The sequence below is a fragment of the Myxine glutinosa genome, chromosome 8, assembly GCF_964187855.1.
Source record: "Myxine glutinosa chromosome 8, kmMyxGlut1.1, whole genome shotgun sequence".
Lineage (NCBI taxonomy): Eukaryota > Metazoa > Chordata > Myxini > Myxiniformes > Myxinidae > Myxine > Myxine glutinosa.
This window is the reverse complement of record NC_136268.1, coordinates 52616529-52639300: the sequence shown is the minus strand read 5'-3', so window position 1 is coordinate 52639300 and position 22772 is coordinate 52616529. Positions and strand designations below refer to the sequence as shown.

General features: G+C 45.1%; 1 protein-coding gene across 1 annotated transcript in view; it reads right to left on the bottom strand.

Annotated features, from left to right (window-relative positions):
- LOC137432065 (keratin, type I cytoskeletal 18-A-like) overlaps positions 1-21851 on the bottom strand; it is a 68408-nt gene extending 46557 nt beyond the window's left edge. The window contains exons 1-5 of the mRNA XM_078783954.1: positions 21762-21851; positions 18322-18541; positions 18088-18188; positions 17361-17561; positions 3338-3453 (exon numbers count right to left, since the gene is read on the bottom strand). Of these exons, the coding sequence (XP_078640080.1) occupies positions 3338-3453; positions 17361-17561; positions 18088-18188; positions 18322-18541; positions 21762-21851 (728 nt within the window). The remainder of the gene's footprint in view (positions 1-3337; positions 3454-17360; positions 17562-18087; positions 18189-18321; positions 18542-21761) is intronic.
- Between the last annotated feature and the right edge of the window lie 921 nt (positions 21852-22772).

The following is a 22772-nucleotide window of genomic DNA, read 5'->3' as shown; positions in this document are numbered from 1 at the left end:
TTTGACTTAAATTAAGAACGCTTTGACTTAAATTAAGAACGCTTTGACTTAAATTAAGAACGCTTTGACTTAAATTAAGAACCCTTTGACTTAAATTAAGAACCCTTTGACTTAAATTAAGAACCCTTTGACTTAAATTAAGAACCCTTTGACTTAAATTAAGAACCCTTTGACTTAAATTAAGAACGCTTTGACTTAAATTAAGAACGCTTTGACTTAAATTAAGAACCCTTTGACTTAAATTAAGAACGCTTTGACTTAAATTAAGAACCCTTTGACTTAAATTAAGAACGCTTTGACTTAAATTAAGAACCCTTTGACTTAAATGAAGAACCCTTTTACTTAAATTAAGAACCCTTTGACTTAAATTAAGAACCCTTTGACTAAAATTAAGAACCCTTTGACTTAAATTAAGAACCCTTTGACTTAAATTAAGAACCCTTTGACTTAAATTAAGAACGCTTTGACTTAAATTAAGAACGCTTTGACTTAAATTAAGAACGCTTTGACTTAAATTAAGAACCCTTTGACTTAAATTAAGAACCCTTTGACTTAAATTAAGAACCCTTTGACTTAAATTAAGAACCCTTTGACTTAAATTAAGAACCCTTTGACTTAAATTAAGAACCCTTTGACTTAAATTAAGAACCCTTTGACTTAAATTAAGAACGCTTTGACTTAAATTAAGAACGCTTTGACTTAAATTAAGAACCCTTTGACTTAAATTAAGAACGCTTTGACTTAAATTAAGAACCCTTTGACTTAAATTAAGAACGCTTTGACTTAAATTAAGAACGCTTTGACTTAAATTAAGAACCCTTTGACTTAAATTAAGAACCCTTTGACTTAAATTAAGAACGCTTTGACTTAAATTAAGAACCCTTTGACTAAAACTAAGAACCCTTTAACTTAAATTAAGAACCCTTTGACTAAAATTAAGAACCCTTTCACTTAATTTAAGAACCCTTTAACTAAAATGAAGAACCCTTTGACTAAAATTAAGAACCCTTTGACTAAAATTAAGAACCCTTTCACTTAAATTAAGAACCCTTTGACTAAAATTTAGAACCCTTTGACTTAAATTAAGAACCCTTTGACTTAAATTAAGAACCCTTTGACTTAAATTAAGAACCCTTTGACTTAAATTAAGAACCCTTTGACTTAAATTAAGAACCCTTTGACTTAAATGTAGAACCCTTTGACTTAAATGTAGAACTCTTTGACTTAAATGTAGAACTCTTTGACTTAAATGTAGAACTCTTTGACTTAAATGTAGAACTCTTTGACTTAAATGTAGAACCCTTTGACTTAAATGTAGAACTCTTTGACTTAAATGTAGAACCATTTGACTTCAATGTAGAACCATTTGACTTAAATTAAGAACTCTTTGACTTTAATGAAGAACCCCTCGACTTAAATGAAGAACCCTTTGACTTAAATTAAGAACCCTTTCACTTAAATTAAGAACCCTTTCACTTAAATTAAGCACCCTTTGACTAAAATGAAGAACCCTTTGACTAAAATGAAGAACCCTTTCACTTAAATTAAGAACCCTTTGACTAAAATGAAGAACCCTTTGACTTAAATGAAGAACCCTTTCACTTAAATTAAGAACCCTTTGACTAAAATGAAGAACCCTTTGACTAAAATGAAGAACCCCTTGACTTAAATTAAGAACCCTTTCACTTAAATTAAGAACCCTTTGACTAAAATGAAGAACCCTTTGACTAAAATGAAGAACCCTTTCACTTAAATTAAGAACCCTTTGACTAAAATGAAGAACCCTTTGACTAAAATGAAGAACCCTTTGACTTAAATTAAGAACCCTTTGACTTAAATTAAGAATGCTTTGACTTAAATTAAGAACGCTTTGACTTAAATTAAGAACGCTTTGACTTAAATTAAGAACCCTTTGACTTAAATTAAGAACGCTTTGACTTAAATGAAGAACCCTTTGACTTAAATTAAGAACCCTTTGACTTAAATTAAGAACGCTTTGACTTAAATTAAGAACCCTTTGACTAAAATTAAGAACCCTTTCACTTAAATTAAGAACCCTTTGACTAAAATTAAGAACCCTTTCACTTAAATTAAGAACCCTTTGACTTAAATTAAGAACCCTTTGACTTAAATTAAGAACCCTTTGACTTAAATTAAGAACCCTTTGACTTAAATTAAGAACCCTTTGACTTAAATTAAGAACCCCTCGACTTAAATTAAGAACGCTTTGACTTAAATTAAGAACGCTTTGAGTGTTACTGTGACCATGTCGTTGATTCGTACTATCTGATGATTATGGCTAAAAATGTTGGCTGACGGCTTAGAGACAGCTTGAGCGATAAATTGGCCAAAATGGATTAATGCAATTGAGGCAATTGGTTATTGAAGTGATATGCGAAGAAAGGCATATCCAAGAGCCTTGTTGTTTGTCCAAAAAAGGAAAAACCCAGAATAGGTTTATACTAATTTCAAATCGGTTATTTCTGCATCTTATTACCTTCGCCACCAAAGGTGGAAGTTATGTTTTCACCAAGTCTGTCTGTCTGTTTGTTTGTGAACAGGATATCTCAAAAAGTTATGGACTGATTCGGACGAAATTTGGTGGACATGTTGGGTGTGTGACAAGGACGAATCAATTCGATTTTGGTGAAGATCCGCTTCTGGATACGAGCATTAAAAAAAAAAATTATAAGTGATCCTTTACCATTATGGAGAGATGAGGGCAAAACGATATGTAGCATGATATTTCAAAAAGTTGTGGAAGGATTATGACTAAACTTGGTGGATGAGTTGATGAGGCGACAAGAACAAGCAGATTCGATTTTGCTACATGTCCGAATGCAGATCTGGCCTGTTAGTGGGATACAAAGCATAAACTGTTTAGCCTGGCGGAGGGTATGCGCACTACCGAGTGCCGTTCCAGTTACATATATGAGCTCTGCCAGGAGCCGAGATCTTTGGATTTAAAAATATATATATTGCTCATGGTGTATGCATTTTATATTCCAGCTCTGCTAAGATCGACATGCAACCCATTGAGTCTCATTGTAAAACCTCTTCAAACTACCTGACTGCCTTTGTAGGTATTTTTTTTTCAAGCTTGCTCTGTGCTTATTTCGTTTTGTGCTGTTTTATTTAATTCAACAATAAGGTAACCTGATAACTAACCAAGTTGAAATGCTCAACCTTTAAATTACTTTAGGCATGTCACGTTTTCCCAGGATTATGGGATACCTTCAAGGTGTGGCTGGGAGGTTTTTACAGACCCTATAATAACGCCTCTGACCTCACTCTCATAATCCCAGTCATGTCGGAAAATCCAACAGGGGCAACTTACTGTATCATTAACAGCCTGCCGCTTGAGACCAACGTGATGACTTTTGGACGAAATTGCAGTATGATGCTACTGGACAGGTCTGGGCAATTTCCTTGTTTAATCCCAAAGCGTTTCATCTGAAAAATAGAAAAAGAGGCTTTTTCATATGAATGCATTTTTCATTGGTTAGATCTCATCAATTTACGATGACCTTTTCAAATAAAACGACTTATTTATATTGTTGGGTACAATGACTTCATTGTACTATTGACTGTCTCTCCTCATTTGTCTTTGCCTAGCATCCTTTACCTTGCATCGCAAATGATCTACTTGCTAAAGTGTTGCTTTAAGTCATATAAATTGCTCTTTTGGCAATGTTGGCAGCCCTCTGTTCCATTTAGACTTCCAGACCACGTATAACGACGTTTACCTGTGCGACAGAAACCCGCGACTAATGTATGTGTGTGTGTGTGTGTGTGTATATATGTATGTATATATATATATATATATATATATATATATATATATATATATATATATTGTTGCGGAGATGAGGACTGTATATTTTTTGATTGTGTGCTGTATTATTATTATTATTGTTTATTCTGCGCCCCCCTACCTCCGGAGCTGTGTAAAGGTGAAAGGGCATCCCATAATTAGTCCACAAGCATACACGTCAGCCAAATAATAGAATACCCCTGTTGATAGTTATCTCTTATTCTGTGTTTTAGAGTAAGGCTGTGTCTCCCATTAATTGAAGTACTCCATTGCACCAGTGAAAGAGAATAGATCCCCTTTCCTTCCCATCCCCAAAATCTCCATTTCCTATCACATCCCCTTTCGTCATTGCTGAGCCCTCGATTCCCAATCACCTCCCCTCCAATAACCGCTATTGACCACGAGGCTCGAGTCGGGGAAGAAAGGCGTGTCTCCACCTCGTCATAGAGGGGAAGAGGGGAGTGCCCGCCCGTCGTCATCCAGGGCGGAGCCCGAGGGTCGCGCGACCAACCAGGGCCGAGGTGAGCACCCCGATGGGCGTGTCCAAAACGCCGGCGGCTGAATCGCTGGAGGCGCTATAAAAGGCGCGAACGGAAGTGAGTGGTGAGTTGGTCTGAGTTGGTTGAGAGTCGGTCGTCAAGTGGAGAGTGGTGAAGAGTCAGTCAGTAGAGGTGGTGGTCAAGTGGTTGCGTTGGTTGCGGTGAGGAGTCGGTGGTAAAGAGTGAGGGACCAAGAAAGAGTTGAGGGTGTGGACCAACGAGTCAGACAAGTCCTGGGAACGCAGCGGAGGCCGCCGCAGCAAGAACACCCAACAGCCAAAGGGGGCCTGAACGGCGGTTTGGAGCAGGACCGTAAAGGAACGGCGGCTGCTAAACGCGCCGGTTGAGCTGCAGGACCCCCTTGGACCTTTCCTCTCCCTCCAGCCATCCACCTCCTGCCTTTCCACCCTTCTTGTGTACGTGAGTTTGTTTTGTTTGTTCTGTCCCTGGGTATTTAATTAAGTCTGTAGGTAAGCTAAAATTTGCACTGTGTCACCTGCGTCTTATGTGTTGTAAATAAACCTTGATTGCTCCTTTTTGCTTGTGTAAATAATAAATCCAATTACTCTTCTGTCCGTCTATTCGTTTTATTCCTTTTCCTCTTTGCATTCGTCGTTTTAGTCTTTTCCCCTCATTGAGCAGCTGCGGTGCGATCCGGCCAAAGTACTGGGTGAATCGGGTGAGTAAGGGATCCTGTAACGGTCGCGGCAATACCACCGCTCAGTAAATAACATCTTAATCCGCGATCTGTAACAATTGGTGTCTGGGAGTGAGATTCGGGGCCCGAACCAAATTTTTTTTTAACACATCTAGAAAAAATTTGGTCAAAAATTTGGAGCGGCCGAAATTTGTTTTGGTTTACAAAACCTGAACTTTGAAATCGCGCCATGGCTGGTCAAGGCGACGGGATGCCGGTGGGAGAGATGGAGGGGTTAGGAGTAACCCAGGATCAGATGGAGGGGAGCAATGAGGAGGCGGTTGAGGGAGTATCAGACGCACAAGATGGCGTCCTCGCGCACGTGGGTGTAGCGGCACCAAATTGCGCTGCGCCCGTGGTCGCGGCAGCCGAGCCAGAGATGCCAGAGTACATGCGAGTCTTTATGATTCAAATGATGGCAAAAATGGATGCCCAAAATGATAAGTCCACCCGAGAGCGAAGAGAAATGGGTGAGCGGTTGGGAAACCAAATTGTGGGAATGAGGGCTGATAGTGAGCGATTGGAGGGCCAAATGGGGGTAATGAGGGACGAAGCGAGGGGTACCGGTGAGAAGTTAGACAATAATTTTGAGGGGTTAGACAACGGGATAAAAGAGGTAAAGAATGGGTTAATGGGGTTAGAAAATAGGATGGAGGACAAATTGCGGGAGATAGGGGAGCAATCCGCCCGAGAAATCAAACGAATGGGGAACCAGATAGAGGAGGTGCAAATCGGGTTAGAAAGTAAACTGGATGCTCAGAGGGATGAATTGGGACAGATGAGGGTGGCATCTACAAAAGAGATGGAGGAGATGAAAGAGGGGATACGACGAGGTGTGAGTGAGGAGGTTTCGGGGCTACGCGAGGAGGTAAAGCGAGGTGAGAAGCGTATGGAGAAAGAAGTGAGAAATAATACGGCGAAGTTACAAGGGGGAATAGAAGATCTGACGGAGGAGGTGGAACAGCTGACAGAGGGACAGACGGAGTTAGTGGAGCAGGTTCAAAAGAACACTGCGGTACTAGGAGGGTTAAAGGCGACACAAAAAGAAATTAAAAACGAATTAATAGCGACGCAGAGGCAATGTCAGATGGTACGGGAAGAACTGACAATGAGAGTGGACGAGGTGACAGAGATAATGGAGACAAAGGACCGGCAGGTGAGGATGCACATAGAGACGGTCACGGTAGCCTTAGAGGACGAACTTGAGGAGACGCACCGAGAAATAAAAGAGGTTAAACAAAAATTAGAGGAAGTGGAAGAAGAGGTGAGTGAAATTAAGAAGGGACGAACAGAAACTAAAAGAGAAATCCAGGAGGAGGTGATGGAATATGTGCAAGGTCGGTGCTCAACTCATGATGTGATGCTCACTAACCAAATAAAGAGTTTGCAGGTGGCAAAGGAGGTGCGACGACGAGGTACGGAGGTGAGTGAAAATGTATATGATGTGAGGAAAGCTTCAGTCGGCTTGGGGATTGGTTTGGATCCGGGTGTTCGTGAGAGGCCGTTGGTGAAGTGTGCGACAGGTCTGGTGTGCGAAAAAAGAGGTGTGCGAGAATGTCCGACCATGGGGTGTGTGAGGAAAAAGTGCACGCCGAGGAGTGAGTGTGCCGTCAAGAGTGAGTTGGTCGAAGCGCGTGTGCGAGGGGGTACATGGAAGCGCGGTGTGGTAAGTGTTACGGAAGAAGTAACGAAAGAGTGTGCGCAAGAGGATGCGCGAGAAAGGTGTGTAACGGACAGGTGCATGGGGAAAGAGTGCACTGTCAAGAGTGAAGGAGAATGCACGCCTGTGGTGAGAGTTACAGAGGATGTAACGAAAGAGTGTGCGCGAGAGGATGCGCGAGAAAGGTGTGTAACGGACGGGTGCATGAGGAAAGAGTGTGCTGTCGAGAGTAAGGGTGAGTGCGCTGTCAAGAATGGAGGTGAGAGTAGTGAGAGTGACACGGAGCGTGAGTTGGTTGTGGCAGGTGAGCGAGGATGTACACCTGGAATGGTAGAGCGTGAGTGGGAATGCACGCTGGAATTGGTAGTGAGGCACGTGGTTGGGTGTGCGGGTGAGAGCACACCTGTGATTGTCACAAAGGAGGTGACCGAGAAAGGGGCGCGAAGAGGTGTGTTGGTGAGGTGTGCGAGCGACGAATGTGTGCCAAGGTGTTCGGTGGTCAGGTGTGTGACCAAGTCGGTGAGCGGAATGAGTGTACCGAGGTGTGTAAGAAGAGGTACGACGAGGAGCATGGAAACGGCTGCATGTATGAGCAAGAAAGGGGTAGCGTATGCTTGTAAGCATCCAGGTGAGGCGTCGACGGTAACCGGGTTAGAGGTTAGAACGACTTATAGCCGAATCGGGCCCTCGGTGCGCGTCGGGCAGCTTCGCGTGCCGCGAGGACCAGCGGGGATCCGAACCACGGCGGTTTCGAAAGAACCGCTGTACGCGATCCACGCTGTGCCTCGCTTGGAACGGCCGCGTCCGGGCTCCACTAGGCGGAGCGGGCAGCCCGATAGGAAGGGTCGTCATGGCGACCACTTTCTATTGAGACGTGCCGGCAGGTCGAGATCGGGACATTGGATGGCTCCACGCTGAGGTGGTGCGTGGGATCTCGGCCCGGGTAAGCCCCCGCCCCTGCCCCGAATGCGGGACGCATCCAGCCGCTGGCACAAAAGAACCCGCGTTCATGGCTCGGCTGTACGAAGCCGAGCTTTAGAAGGGAATTGGCGCACCGAGAGGATGTAATAAGTAGACGGGTGATGAGGTTAGTGTTTTGGACCCGAAATTAGAAAAAGGCGAAATTTGATGATTGGTACGGTGATTGGCAGAATTTTTGATTGGTTGGATTTAGGTGTGCGAAATTGATAGTGAGAGACCCCCGATGTGGTGGGATGGCAAATCCACCATCCCTCACAGACAGGTGGGGCAAAGGAGCACTAGATTATGGGGTTGATGGCAGTGAAAACTAGCCCGGGTGGGTTAGGTTATATTGTAGGGATCTAGCGAAGATGACAGTAGGTAACGTTAAGATTAGTTAGTGACTGATACCTGTAGTGGGGACGCAGGTAGTTTAGTGTGGATGATAATGACGTGGGAGCGCAATAGTTTAAAGGGACGACTGGGAAGCGCAAGTTTCAGAGGGGAGTAGTTAGCTGAGATGATGCCGTGTGTTTGAGAATTGAACAGGTGTGATTGCACAGGTGTGCAACTGAACAGGTGTATGGAGCAGTGTATGAGGGAGTAGTGGTGATTGCGTGTTGTGTTGACCAAATGGTCCAGGAAGAGGAGGAGGGTGCAGGTGGCACCAGGTAGGATTGCACAGGTGTGCAACGACAGGTGAATGAAGGACAGGTGTATGGAATAAATGGTATGGAGTATAGGAATGGATGGTCGTGGAGTGAGTATGGTGGAAATTGTGGAGTGGAGTGGATGGTGCGAAGGTGTGAATGGGGGAAGAGTGGACCCCCATCACGGATACCCGGGGCGGGTAGAGTAAGTGTTAGGTAGAGGGTACAGGTAAATTGTGGTTGGATATTGGCATCTGTGGTGCGGGTGAAAGAATGGTCTTTGGATGGGTGTATTAGTGTTGTGGAAATGGCTGGGCATGTAGCCTGTTAGTGTGTGTAGTTGGTTTGGGCGCTCCACCACTGTGAGGATGTCGGCCAGGTGAGGCCGCAGGTGGGCTCTGGGAGCCGGTAGTAGTTGTTGTGGATGGGGCCCGAGGATCCGGAGGACGGACCCGGGTAGCCCAGTGCCAGAGGGCACCGAGTGGGGTGACAGAGCCAGGAGAGGGCCTTCCCCAGTTAGTTAGGTTAGGGTGAGGAGCTAGGTAAGCTCGGGTGGCAACTGCAGTGGTGGAGGTGTGCAGGTGGGTAGACCTGCTGGGAGAGCTACACGTCGCAGCCCAGAAATTGTGCGAGGGCACCGGGAGATGAATCGGGGGAGTGAGACCCCAAATTGAGGAGCACCACAGTTTGGTCAATGGGAATTGGTTTTTAGAACCCATAGTGTAAGTTGGCCAATGGATTGGCAGGGAAAGACCCCGGGTAGTGTAAAGTGTGTTAATGTCATTTAGAAAGTAGTTAGGATGAAGTCTCCTCGCACCATCTGCATCCACTCACCTGAGGTGACAGGTACTCCACACCATGCCATGTTTAATTATTTTTGATGCAAATGTTTTGGATTGTGAGACACATCATGACGTGGGTGTGACATTGTGCTTTGATGTTCCATCTCTGCCTCCTTATGAGGATTGATGATGAATTTGGTGATGGCAAATTTTGAAGTAGAGGGATTGTGGAGACGAATTTGGTATAGGGGAAATATGGGGAAGATGTGACAGTAGTGACGAATTTGTAAATGTGTAGATTTTTGTACATATGGGGTAAGGGCAAGGGTAGGGTAGGTGACAGGGGGGTGACGTACGGTAGGGACGAGCTTTCTCACTTCGCCCTCCGTACGCATTTCGCCTTGCATTGCCTTATTGATGTGTACCCTTGTGACCTTACCCCTCGCTCAATTGTCTTTCCCCTTTTGTCTCCCACATGACCTGTGCGCCATTGGGTGCCGAGGGGAGCGTGCGTGGGTCGGCCATTGTGCGCCCGAAATTCCCAGAACCAGCTGTCTGCATCGATGCACCACATTATGGACCACATGTCTGTGGCCGAGCACCACCTATGGACCCCATGGGTTGGGGCATGGCCCCTCTGCTGGCACCGGCCATGAGGGCCCGAAATCTTGCTGGCGGACCTTGGCCACAGGGCACCGATGCCCCACAGGTGAACCACACGTAGTCGGCCCCTGTGGGCCATAAATAAAATAAAAACGGACACGTTAGGTGCATTCTTTTATTGCAAATAGGCCGCCAGCAAGGGAAGATGACAACACCAGGAAAATAATAATAACCAGCAGAGGGAGCCGAAGAGCAAGAGACCACCTGCAGGGTTAGGGGTTGTTGTTTTTATTTTGATGAACTATGGTGACTGCACCGATTGGTGCTTGGGTGTGTATTGGTGCGTTTTTAGGTGCTTTCATGGTGCGTCGATGCAGAGCAGACTGTCTCCCCCCCAGAAAGAACAATCACAGGTCCTGGGTTAGTTTTGTAAATAAAAATAGCGTCATTGTAAATAATGCTTCCCACCGTCAGTGTATAGTTTGAAGACCATTCCGCAATTCGGTTAACTGTGGGCGTAAGTCTGTTAGGCAGGGTGCAATGGAGCAGCGGGACACATTTATTTATGTTTTAAAACTGTCGCACTCAGGGTCAGGTTAAAAGTAGAGGGAACTACACCTACGTGTCACACTAAAAATAAAAGTTGTAGGCCCGGGACGTGCCTAAGAGGAGGAGGGTGCAGTGTTGCGGAGATGAGGACTGTATATTTTTTGATTGTGTGCTGTATTATTATTATTATTGTTTATTCTGCGCCCCCCTACCTCCGGAGCTGTGTAAAGGTGAAAGGGCATCCCATAATTAGTCCACAAGCATACACGTCAGCCAAATAATAGAATACCCCTGTTGATAGTTATCTCTTATTCTGTGTTTTAGAGTAAGGCTGTGTCTCCCATTAATTGAAGTACTCCATTGCACCAGTGAAAGAGAATAGATCCCCTTTCCTTCCCATCCCCAAAATCTCCATTTCCTATCACATCCCCTTTCGTCATTGCTGAGCCCTCGATTCCCAATCACCTCCCCTCCAATAACCGCTATTGACCACGAGGCTCGAGTCGGGGAAGAAAGGCGTGTCTCCACCTCGTCATAGAGGGGAAGAGGGGCGTGCCCGCCCGTCGTCATCCAGGGCAGAGCCCGAGGGTCGCGCGACCAACCAGGGCCGAGGTGAGCACCCCGATGGGCGTGTCCAAAACGCCGGCGGCTGAATCGCTGGAGGCGCTATAAAAGGCGCGAACGGAAGTGAGTGGTGAGTTGGTCTGAGTTGGTTGAGAGTCGGTCGTCAAGTGGAGAGTGGTGAAGAGTCAGTCAGTAGAGGTGGTGGTCAAGTGGTTGCGTTGGTTGCGGTGAGGAGTCGGTGGTAAAGAGTGAGGGACCAAGAAAGAGTTGAGGGTGTGGACCAACGAGTCAGACAAGTCCTGGGAACGCAGCGGAGGCCGCCGCAGCAAGAACACCCAACAGCCAAAGGGGGCCTGAACGGCGGTTTGGAGCAGGACCGTAAAGGAACGGCGGCTGCTAAACGCGCCGGTTGAGCTGCAGGACCCCCTTGGACCTTTCCTCTCCCTCCAGCCATCCACCTCCTGCCTTTCCACCCTTCTTGTGTACGTGAGTTTGTTTTGTTTGTTCTGTCCCTGGGTATTTAATTAAGTCTGTAGGTAAGCTAAAATTTGCACTGTGTCACCTGCGTCTTATGTGTTGTAAATAAACCTTGATTGCTCCTTTTTGCTTGTGTAAATAATAAATCCAATTACTCTTCTGTCCGTCTATTCGTTTTATTCCTTTTCCTCTTTGCATTCGTCGTTTTAGTCTTTTCCCCTCATTGAGCAGCTGCGGTGCGATCCGGCCAAAGTACTGGGTGAATCGGGTGAGTCAGGGATCCTGTAACGGTCGCGGCAATACCACCGCTCGGTAAATAACATCTTAATCCGCGATCTGTAACAATATATACACACATATACTGGGACAACTGAAAAGATTGATGTAGTGGGCAAGAATGGGCTTTAAAGCAAGAAAGTTGAGTGTGGTAGTGAGACGAGGAGTGGTGGATAACATGCACAGGTTTGAGCTGAGAGGGGAGGTGGTTCCATCATTGGTGGAGGCCCCTGTGAAGAGTTTGGGAAGATGATATATAGTGGAGTTGAATGATGTGGGAAGGGTGGAGGAGGTGAGGAACAAGCTTCTGAGAGGTTTGAAGCGGAGTGATGGATGTGGTTTGCCAGGCAAGTTGAAGGTATGGTGTTTGAAGTTTGGATTGATGCCACGAGTATTGTGGCCATTGATGATGTATGATATTGCGATTGGGCATGTATAGAGGATGGAGGTTGTGGTGAGCGGGTTTGTGAGGAGGTGGTTGGGAGTGCCACGCTGTTTGACGAACATTGCCTTTTTATGGTCAGGGTGGAAAACTCCAGTTTCCCTTGACATCATTAACCGAGGAGTTTAAGGTGGTGAGGGTGCGGAAGTTCATGATGTTGCGGGATTCGAGTGATTCAGTGTTTTTATACCTTTTATTATTTTTTTGGAATACAGAATCGAGGCTCGTGTAAGAGCTAACACATTGAACATGAAAACATGCACAGACACATAAAACATACAATAAAGGGAGCGGGAGACAAGAGGGGGAGGATAGTGAAGCACAACAACAGTAGAGAACAAGGACATCGGTAGATCTGTGTAAGGGGGAGGGCTGGGGAGGAGGGAGGGGTACACGGTATAAAGCAAATGAACACTACTAGGAATTTCAGGAAAGAAGTTGGGGATTGAAAGAGTCGGATTTGGGGTGTTTTAACAGGGGTCGAAAAAATCAAGGTTTTGGATGGGGGAAGACAAGAGATGTTTTAAAGACCTGGAGGGAGGAGTGGGATTGAAGAGAGTGGGAGTTTGTTCCAGAGGTGGGAGAAAAGAGGAGTGAAGGTGAGCAGAGAGTCTTGATTTTGGCAGTTTCACCAGAAGAGGGTTGCTGGCACATCTTGTGTGACCTGCAGGAATATTTGGGGGACAGAGCACAGACAGAGCAGGGGGAGCAAGGCCAGAGAGGAGTCGGTAGAAGACAGAAAGACCACCTACCTGCCGAGTGAGAGAGAGGCCCTCAGAATCAGCTTCATCGCGGCTAAGAAGAGGTTAGCTCAACTGGATGGAGAACAAATCATTATACTGTGAATGACCAGAGACAGTACATCAATGGCTTTATGGCAGCACTGAGTCAATCGGACAAGTGTAGGTTCTGCAAGGTAGAAACAAAGTATGAGCCATCTCTTATAAGGATGTGAAAAACTCATGTCAGAGCAGCTGTACACCCAAAGGCACAATAAAGTATGTCGAGTATCCCACTGGCACATCTGCAAAAGTCTCAATATCCCAAGTTCCACAAAACTCGTGGAAACATGAACCAAAAGCAATCACTGAAAACAATAAAGTAATGCTCATGTATGACCTAATGATCCTGTCAAGCGTGAACATGGATAAGAAAGCATTGCCATCGGATATAGTACTGAGGTACAAAAAAAGAAAAGAAGGCATTGCTAATTGAGGTGTCAGTACCCAGCGATTTGGGCCAAAACAATGCAGAAATCAAGAAAATGACCAAATACCAAACCCTCAAACAAAGGGGAAATACCCCTGGCACTCACCTGGTAGAATACACAGTATACTGCACTGACTAAAGGTATTTTAAACCTATTTTGATGGTTGCTAGAAGACAGGACAGCATGTGGAATCATACTAACACAATCATAAGATTTGAAACAAAAAGAATACCTATTTTGGGGGCAACCCCCCCCCCCCCCCCCCCCCATCTCCATCTCCTCCTCCAACCCTGTATACCTTCTGATACCCCAATTTTTCTCATGCCTTGAACAAACATTGGTACATTATGGGCGAGGAAGGTTGTGGTGAAGTTTCATCGAAATTGTGCATGTAGGTTCTGAGAAGAAAGCAAATACCTATTTTGGGGGCAACCCCACCCCCCAGTAGACACCCAAAGGGGGGAGGATTTTTTTAATGCCGTGAACAAACTTTGGTGCAGCACGGGTGGTGAAGGTTGTGGTAAAGTTTCATCGAAATCGTGTGTGTAGTTTCTGAGAAGAAATTTGGCCACAATCCCTTCAGTGGTTTCGGAGCAGAAGTTGCAAGTGTTTACGGATGGACGGACGGACTGACAGACGGACGGAGTGACGACGCGCCATCGTATAAGCTCCCCTGAACTTCGTTCCAGGTGAGCAAAAAATGAAGTGAAAAGATCCTGGAAGCTGAAGAATGCCAGAATTGTACCAGTGATTATTGGAGCAATGGGAATGATAAAAAGATCCCTACAGAAAACATTAAAACCATCCCTTTAAGTCCTTAGTGCTTCCAGTCTTGCTCTACCGATGCGAGACTTGGACCCTTACCAAGGGCCAGAGAATGAGACTTAATGCCTTTGGAAAAAGCCTCTTCGGAGAATCCTTGGCAACGCTTGTCGGACTTCGTGTCAAACGAGCGGTTGCTGAGAGAGACTCAGATGAGATTTGTTTCCTGTATGGTCCGTGAGCATCAGCTGCGGCTGTATGGACATGTGGCTCCTTTTCCGGAAGCTGATCCAGCTCACCAGATACTCTCAGCAAGGGAGCCTTGTGAGTGAAGGAGGCCAACGGGCTGACCGCGTGCCTCGTGGTCGCAGCAGGTTGATCAGCATCTCAAGGAGATAGGGATGGGCCAGGTATCAGCCTGGGGGATGGCCAGACGGAGGCCCCTGGAGTACCGTCGGAAAGTGGATGCGGCGACGCGCTGCTCCGGCGCATGCTCCCATACCTGACCTGACCTCCAGTTGGAAACTGTCTGAGGCTCGGTCACGATCCTCAAAAGAGCCCTCGGAACAAAACTTTGAGAATAAGAAAACTTCACAAACTGGTCCATGAATCATGATCCCTTATTGAAATGGAGGTGGACACGTAAAGACCTGGGGGGACTCCATTCCACCTTCTGAAACCTGCATATTGAGATAACAACCAATGACACACAACAACTCATCCATTTATAGTAAATTTCCAGTTTTGCCTTGTCTGCAACCATTCATACCAGTGACCTGTTTGATTGAAAAACTGATCGATTCCTTTGATGCTTCCTGACGTCCAAGTGCATATTTTGAGTGCAGGAGCTAAGTAGTCGTGATCATGGCGGCTGAGGTGGGCGTTAGTGGAGGTGACAGGGTTGCGAAGGCTAATTAGCCTCACCAGGAAAATGCATCACCCGGGTACTTAATGACACTTGCTGCCACATTTATACTAGGCTGTGACTCAACTCAGCGACTCAAGCTCATGGCATTTACCATTTGATACTTGACAATTGAAAATCAAAACACAAATGAGTACAAATTTAATGAGTTTTGTAGTTGTTGTTTAAATACATTTATTTCGAAATATAACCGCCACAAGAAATGCCATTTTGATACATCTAAAAATATATTTATTCCTAATTTTTCATGACAACTTTCCAGGAAAGTGTATGCGAAATATACTTGGAAGGAAAGCTGCTTGGACAATAATGTTGGGAAGATGATGTCAAGCTGGTCTATCTTCCTCCAAAACCTCTTTACCCTTTAGTTGACCCTTTGAAGAGGATGGGGTGACAGATAAGTTACAAAAAGGTCTTTAGAAAAAGAATTAACTTTTTGTTTAAGGACATTGTAAAGCTCTAGAGATCGAATTTATGCTTGAGTACGTATACGACAAAAACTACACGGATCCTGTTTGAATAAATGTGTTGTTTTGCTTTCACTCCAGTAAGTTTCACTTTTACATTAAATTTCACATTGACGGTCATCGGTAATGAGTAGATTCCCCCCTCAGCCTATCCCTCTCCGGATTGAGTTGGCACATCTTCCTCTGAGTTTATATCCATTAAATAATCCTTGATGGCTGTGTTCCATCAAGGCACCCACAGGTATGAGCTTGGAACTTTTAAGTGTCAGGTAGGATAACGATACTAAAATTTCGTTTTCTGGCTTCACAGTTGCTTTGCAAACCACACAAAGACCTCTGCTTTGTCAAACGTTACTTTCTTCAACCAACAAGTTATACAAGCAGATAATAATTGTTTGACACTCAGATAGGCTGCTAGAAGATCTCTGCCATATGTGCTTTATCTGGTTTCTGCAGATTGGAAATGCTTTGAGAAAAGGAGAGTGGTTGCCAGACGTCATCTCCATTCTGCTGCAAAAACCCTCCTACTTTTAAATATATTTTTAATGGATATCGCCCCAAACAAGGCATACAGCCACTCTAGGTAAGGGGCTAAAAGAAAGATAGAAAAATATGAGGATAAAGCAAAACAAAGTATAAATAAATAAAAAATAATAAGAAAACATCCAAACCATAGCAGAGGTCGGGTAAAATGCGATCAAAAATGTAGGAAGTATGAATTGACATTCATCTTAAAGGAAATTTATTAGAAATTTTTATAAATCATTATGTGGAGCGGGACCTCACTATCTCTCCGATTTGCTCACTCTCTATGAACCTCGGCGACGGCTTCGTTCAAGCGACGACTCTATGACCTTAGAGCCGCCGCGCACCGGCACCAAGTCGTTTGGCGAGAAATCCTTTTCCTTTGCTGCACCTCTGCTCTGGAATGACTTGCCTTCCTCTGTTCGACATGTTGACTCTCTTCCTCCCTTTAAAACCTCCCTCAAAACCTATCTGTTTCACAAGTCTTTCAAAGTCTAAGTCCTGTTTTCCCTTTGGTTTGAGGTGGGACAGAGATCGAGAGTATGTCTGTGTACATGTGTGGGGGAGGGAGGGGAGGAGGAGGGGGAGTACACATCTGTGGGTTTTGAATGGGGATGGAGAGGAATAGGGCAAGAGTGAAGGTGTGTCTGTGTGTGTGTATGTTTGTGTGTGTGTGTGTGCGTTCGCATGATAATGTAAAGCGCCATGAGGGTAGTTTACTCTGCTTGATGGGGCTATATAAGACTCCTTTATTATTATTATTATTATTATTATTATTAAAGCAGAGTAAATCGTAGGATAATGGGAAGCATGTTACAGGTAGTGAATTCCAGAGCGAGACAGCACGTAAGAAAAAACTATCTGCATAGCCTTTCGTTCTGCATCTTGGATCGGCTATAGTGTATGGGTGCGTAGAGATGGCAAACCGAGTCTTACGTCCAAACACTCGTACGGGAGGAACCAAGTTATAAAGTCCACCAGAACATTTGCTATGAAAATATCTGTAGAACAAACCAAGAGTGGCAATCGAGCTACGGTGAGAGAGTGGTTGAATATTTGAACCTATCTCCACGCCAACCAGGTTGACCATGCGTTTCTGGGGCCTATCAAGTAAAGATAAGTGGCAAGCTGGTGCTCCAGCCAAAATGTGGCAACAGTACTCTATGAGGGGACTATCGTCTTATACAGGTACAAAATGGCCTCAGGAGGTAAATACCTCTGCGCTCGATAAAGACAACCAACTCGCCTGGAAGCAATCTTATCAATAGCAATACCAATATCTTAGCAATACCAGAAATGTACTTATCCCAACTGGAGATTAGAAGACATGTCCAAACCAAGAAGCCGAAGCTCCGATTATTTTGTTAAGGTTGAAGACACCATGTGCACAGAAGGGAAAGACCTGTTTCTAGAGCAAGACATGGACAGCAGTTTAGTTTTCTTTGCATTGAAGGTTACCAGCCAGTCGTGCTCCCACTTCAACACATTCTCCAAATCATTGTCCAGAGAAACTCCAACCTCAATACGAGCGACATTGAGTGAATCAGCAGACGTACAGTAGAGTGAGGAATCATCAGCATACATGGCTAGCTGAGGCAGAACATTACCACGAAGATCATTGATATAAACAAGAAGCAATGTGGGACCAAGGACAGAACCCTGTGGAATACCAGAATTGATGGAGCAGGTATGAGAAGATTGACCCTCAAGTACCTTTATCTTGCGATTTGTAAGGAAAGCTGAGATGATTGAATGCATCACTCCAGATACACCATGTGACTGAAGCTTGTGGAGCAGACCCCTGTGCCAAACTTTATCAAAGGCTTTTGAGATATCCAAAGCAACTAATCGAGCTTCACCCTTGAGTTCTAATGCCCTGTTGAAATGATCCGTAATTAAGGATAGCAGATGACCAGTAGAGGGAGAATAGCGAAAGCCATGCTGGCAGTCAGTGAGAAGTTCATCGTCCTCCAGAGATGGCTGAGAAGTTGTTCATTGATGAAGCATTCAAATACCTTACTTATTACAGGAAGCAGGCTTATGGGGGTGATAGTTACTTCTTGGTTCAGAATGCTCACTGGCACCCTTAAAACAGGGCGACTCCCACATCCAATGCATCAACCAAGAGACATAGTGGTCTTTCAGCCTTGGGATGTACAAGAAGTGAGGCCTCAGCCAACCTTACTTTCACCTTCTCAAAGGAAGACGATTCTTTTTCATTGAGGGTGATAGGCTTATTTTTCTTATTCTTGTTACGTAGTCTATCCGTCAATGGCTGCGTTACACCTGCACAGTTAGGGATGAAACGCCTGTAAAAATTCACAAGGCCAAGAAACTCCCTCAACTTGCACAGTAATGTGGGTGTCGGAAAGGCCGTGGATGGTGATGGTGTTGACTTTCTCCTCCAGTGGGCAGATACCGTGTTCATCTTCAACATGGCCGAGGACAGTAAGTGATAGCACCCCAAACTGGCACTCACTGGGATCGATGACAATGCCATACTTAACAAGGCGCTCAAAAAGTAATTGTGGTTGTGCCTCGTGTTCTTCCTTGGTAGGGCTTGCCACTAGCAGATCGTCATGGTAAGCATAGACAAAAGGGAAACCATGGATTACATCATCAATCAAACTTTGAAACATCTGTGCAGCATTACATAAGCTGAATGGCATATGAACAAACTCATAAAGCCCAAAAGGTGTTGTGATGACTGTTTTGTGAGTGCCAGCCGGCTCTGCTGGTATCTGTTAATATGCTCTGACAAGGTCTATCATGGAGAAAAGACATGCACCATCGAGGGTGGATGAAAAATCCTACAAATGGGGAATTGGATAGTGATCAGGAATGGTGCACCTGTTCAGTGCACAGTAGTCACCACATGGCCGACAGTCTCTCGGTGAAGCCTTCGGTACCATATGTAAGGGTGAAGACCAGTCGCTGTCAGATTGTTGTATGATGCCGAGTTCAAGCATGTGACTGAACGCTGACCTGGCGATATTCAGACGATCGAGTGCAAGGTGACGTGGTCATGCTGCAACTGGAGATCCACGAGTTACTATGTGGTGAGTGGTCCAGTGCTTAATCTCACAATTCCTATATACTGGACAAGCAATCTCTGGGTATTCATGAAGGAGGGTGTCATAACGTGAAGAAGATGTAGTTTTCACGAATATGGGGCTGATGGAGAGTGGATGCGTGATGAACCTCGCAGATTAAGGCTGGTTGTGGTGTCAATAAGCTTGTGATGTTTGACATCTACTAGCAGGCCAAACTGGCGAAGAGAATCAGCTCCGATGATGGGTAGGCAACTCACCAACAACGAATACCCATTGAAATACTTGTTGCAGTCCAAGATCCAGCGTCAAAGATCTCTCCCCATATGTGGTGATGGGCGAGTGATTCACTACCAGCAGCTGGATGGATATAGGCTGGCCTTTGCTTTTGTGAGAAGGTGGTAAAAACCACTCACCTCAGCACCAGTAGCCACTAAAAACCTAGTAACTGTTGCCTTGTCGGTTATGTAGAATAGGCGACTAGATGTGTCACTGCCAGGCTGGCGGCTAGTCGCTGGGTGCTGGCATTGGTATTTCCCTGCTCTTTAGGGCAGGACTGGTATGAGCATGGGCTGATGTGTTTATGAACCTTTTCTTCATGCTTCCAATGATACCAGCACATCTGTTCGATGTGTGCGGGTACTTGAGCTAGGATGGTGACCGCTTTGATCGACCTCCAGATGGACCACGCCCAAATTCATGGCTTCTACTCTTCTCTCTTTCCACCTGTAGTTGTGTCGTGAGAGCTTGTATCTGTCTGGTCAAGTTCACAACCCGGGTAGCCAAGGTGCAGACTTGGTCTGGTTGAGGTGCAAGTTGCTGTTGAGGTTTTGAAACAGCTCCTATGTGCGTAGTGAAAGAGAAAGGAGCAGAGACTTCCATGATCTTTTTGGTGAGGTCCACCATTTGTTCGATATCGACAGCCTCTTTAGTTGAGACCAAGATCAATTGGATATTCGTGGGAAGTCTGAAGCAACAGGTGCTTTAAAATGGTATTCTCCAATGTATTGTCCCCAAGCAGATGTCTCATCCTTTGCAAAATCTGAAAGGGCTTTCTTTCACCAAGCTCTTCAGAATTGAGTCGTTGGTGTAGTCTCCTTTACACTGAATCTGAAGCAAGTCTGATAAGCTCAACCTTGCGTTTGGAATAACATCCCCAGGCTGGAGGGGAAATTAGGAGATTCCTCACTTATGCTCTTTCTGGATGGAGAGATCCAACAACATAGGCGAAGTGTGTATCTTGGGTGGTGACATGCCTGGTCAGAAACTGTGTTTCAACATGCATAAACCACAATGTAGGATCGCTGGGCCAGAATGGAAGGGGTTTTAAACTCACGGCCGCTACAGGTGACGGGGGTACCTCAGCAGAGGCACCTTGTTGGAGCTCATCATTGGACGGAGCTTTGACAGACATGATAACAAGTTATGATCACGTTGGGGGTGACCAATGTAGGAAATTGTGTTATTGAGTCCTACTCACCGCTAAAGGTTAATGACTTCATCCAGTCTGAGCGGTGTCTCATAACCTGCTTAAGTACAAAATTGCCACCGATAAAGAATACATTACAGGTACACTACATAAGTATGCAACAGTGCAACACGTTCCATTTTTAGCTCACTTGGACTTTAGGCCGGTGAGCTTATGCAATCGAGCAGTGTCCCTAGGCAATGGTGAGTGAGTGAGTGAGTGAGTCTGTAAACACTTCAGTCATTATTGCTTCTACCAAACACACAATTTTGATAAAACTTGCTCACAAGCTTCATATCTGATGCCCAACGAAGGTAAAATTGACCACATTAAAATTTGAACTCTAACGGTTTTAAAGCAGGCCTAAAATGCTACAAATTCCACTCCTAACCTACTGGGGGCGTTGCATAAGTAACAAACTTTTATGACGTTATTGATTGTTGCTCCTGATCCCGATGAGCTTCAAGACCCATGTCCCATTTTTAAGTCTTTGGTATGAACTTGACCAGAGACTTTTGTACACCGCTCCTTTCATATTCCATCTCCAGGAGCTGCATGACGTCATTGCCGAGCACTGAAGGGGGCCCGGCGATGACGCGCGCTGAAAGGAAGTACAGGGAGTCCTCTTTATACGCTCATTCGACCAACGCTTTTTCACATTAACGCTTTCAAAGAACATAGACCCATTTTCAGTGAACACTCCGTCATTTTCGCGTTAACGCCTTTTCTCTCCGTGGGGAGACAAGAGTAGAGAGAAGAGCCAAACAGAGAATGTAAAAATTGTACTCACTCACCCAGCGCTTCACATAAGAAGTTGTGGTGCATGTATACTGTACAGTACTGTACTGTATAAGGGCACCAACTCTTTCCATTCATTCGTTGAACAGCGTTTGTTTGTGTCTTTCTCCCTTTATTCCTTCACAAGATATCCATTTATACCAGAGCACCATGTGCTTGTTGAAAACCGAACTGCTTGTTCACTCGTGTGATCGCATTTGTTGAAAGGCTAAACTTATCATGACTGGAAAACGCCAGACAACTACAGCAGCTACCAGTGCCGGGTTAAGCCTCGGCTGGCCCTAAGGCACATTTTGAAATTTTAGAGAATGGCCTGAACAATTTAAATTAGATCTCGGGCTCATGGAAATGGACCCCAGACAAAAGATGACCTGATTCATGAACAAAATATTTAATACAAAAAAAGACAAATATTTAATGTGAAAAGAAACTACTTTCAAACTAGTTTAGTCTATACAATTTGCAGTGTATGAATATATGCATGACAAAACACGCACAGATTTGGCACTTTGCTTTACAGTTTACTAGACCTTAGATTGTAACCTTGCGCGCGTTTACAACTGCAAACTCTTCAATTACGGAACTGAAGTCCAGTTCTCGGAGCAAATCACTTTCAATGCACAAAAGGGCCATTTTTGTGACCCGAATTTTTGGCTGCCCCTAAGGCACATGCCTTGTCTGCCTAATGGTTAATCCGGCAATGGCAGCTACTCCAGCCAAAAAAATAACGAAAATCGATCACTTTACAGGTGAAGATGGATGTGGTGAAACATGGTGAGCTTGGGGAGCGCCTCGTGGATGTTGCCCATGCCCTTTGCTTACCACGATCCACTGTAAGAACAATTGTGTTAAGCGCCACCAAGATCAAGGCAAGTGCAGTGACTTTGTTGCCAGGAGCTGCTCTCCGCATCACCAAGACAAGGGACGCAAAAATGGTGAAGATGGAGAAACTTGATGGTGTGGATCTAAAATGAAGCTCAATGCAACATGCCACTGAGTCTGCTAATGATTCAGGAGAAGGCCAAGTCTTTGTGGAATGACCTGAAGGAGCACGAAAGCAATGAGAGTTACAGAACCTTCAAGGCAAGTCATGGGTGGTTCATGAGATTTAAGAAGCGGTCAAACCTCCACAACATTGGCCTTTCTGGGGAGGCAGCAAGCGCGGACACCATGGTGGCAGAACTGTTTCCAGAACAGCTCAAGAAAGTCATCGAGGAGGATGCTACTCAACCAAGCAGGTATTTAATATGGATGAAACAAGGCTGTTCTGAAAGCTGATTCCATCGCGGACCTACATCTCAAAAGAAGAGACTGCCGCTGCTGGTTTTAAAGCCACAAAAGATCACCTTACCATTCTCCTTGGGGGCAATGCTTACAGGAACTGCAAGATCAAACCTCCTCTTGTGTATCATTCTGAAAACCCAAGACCTCTGAGAGGGTACGTCAAGACCAGTCTTCCTGTCCTGTGGTGATCCAACGCAAAAGCCTAGGCGACGAAGGCCTTATTTCAAGATTGGATCTCAGCCAACTTCTCTCCATTCGTCAAGGAATATT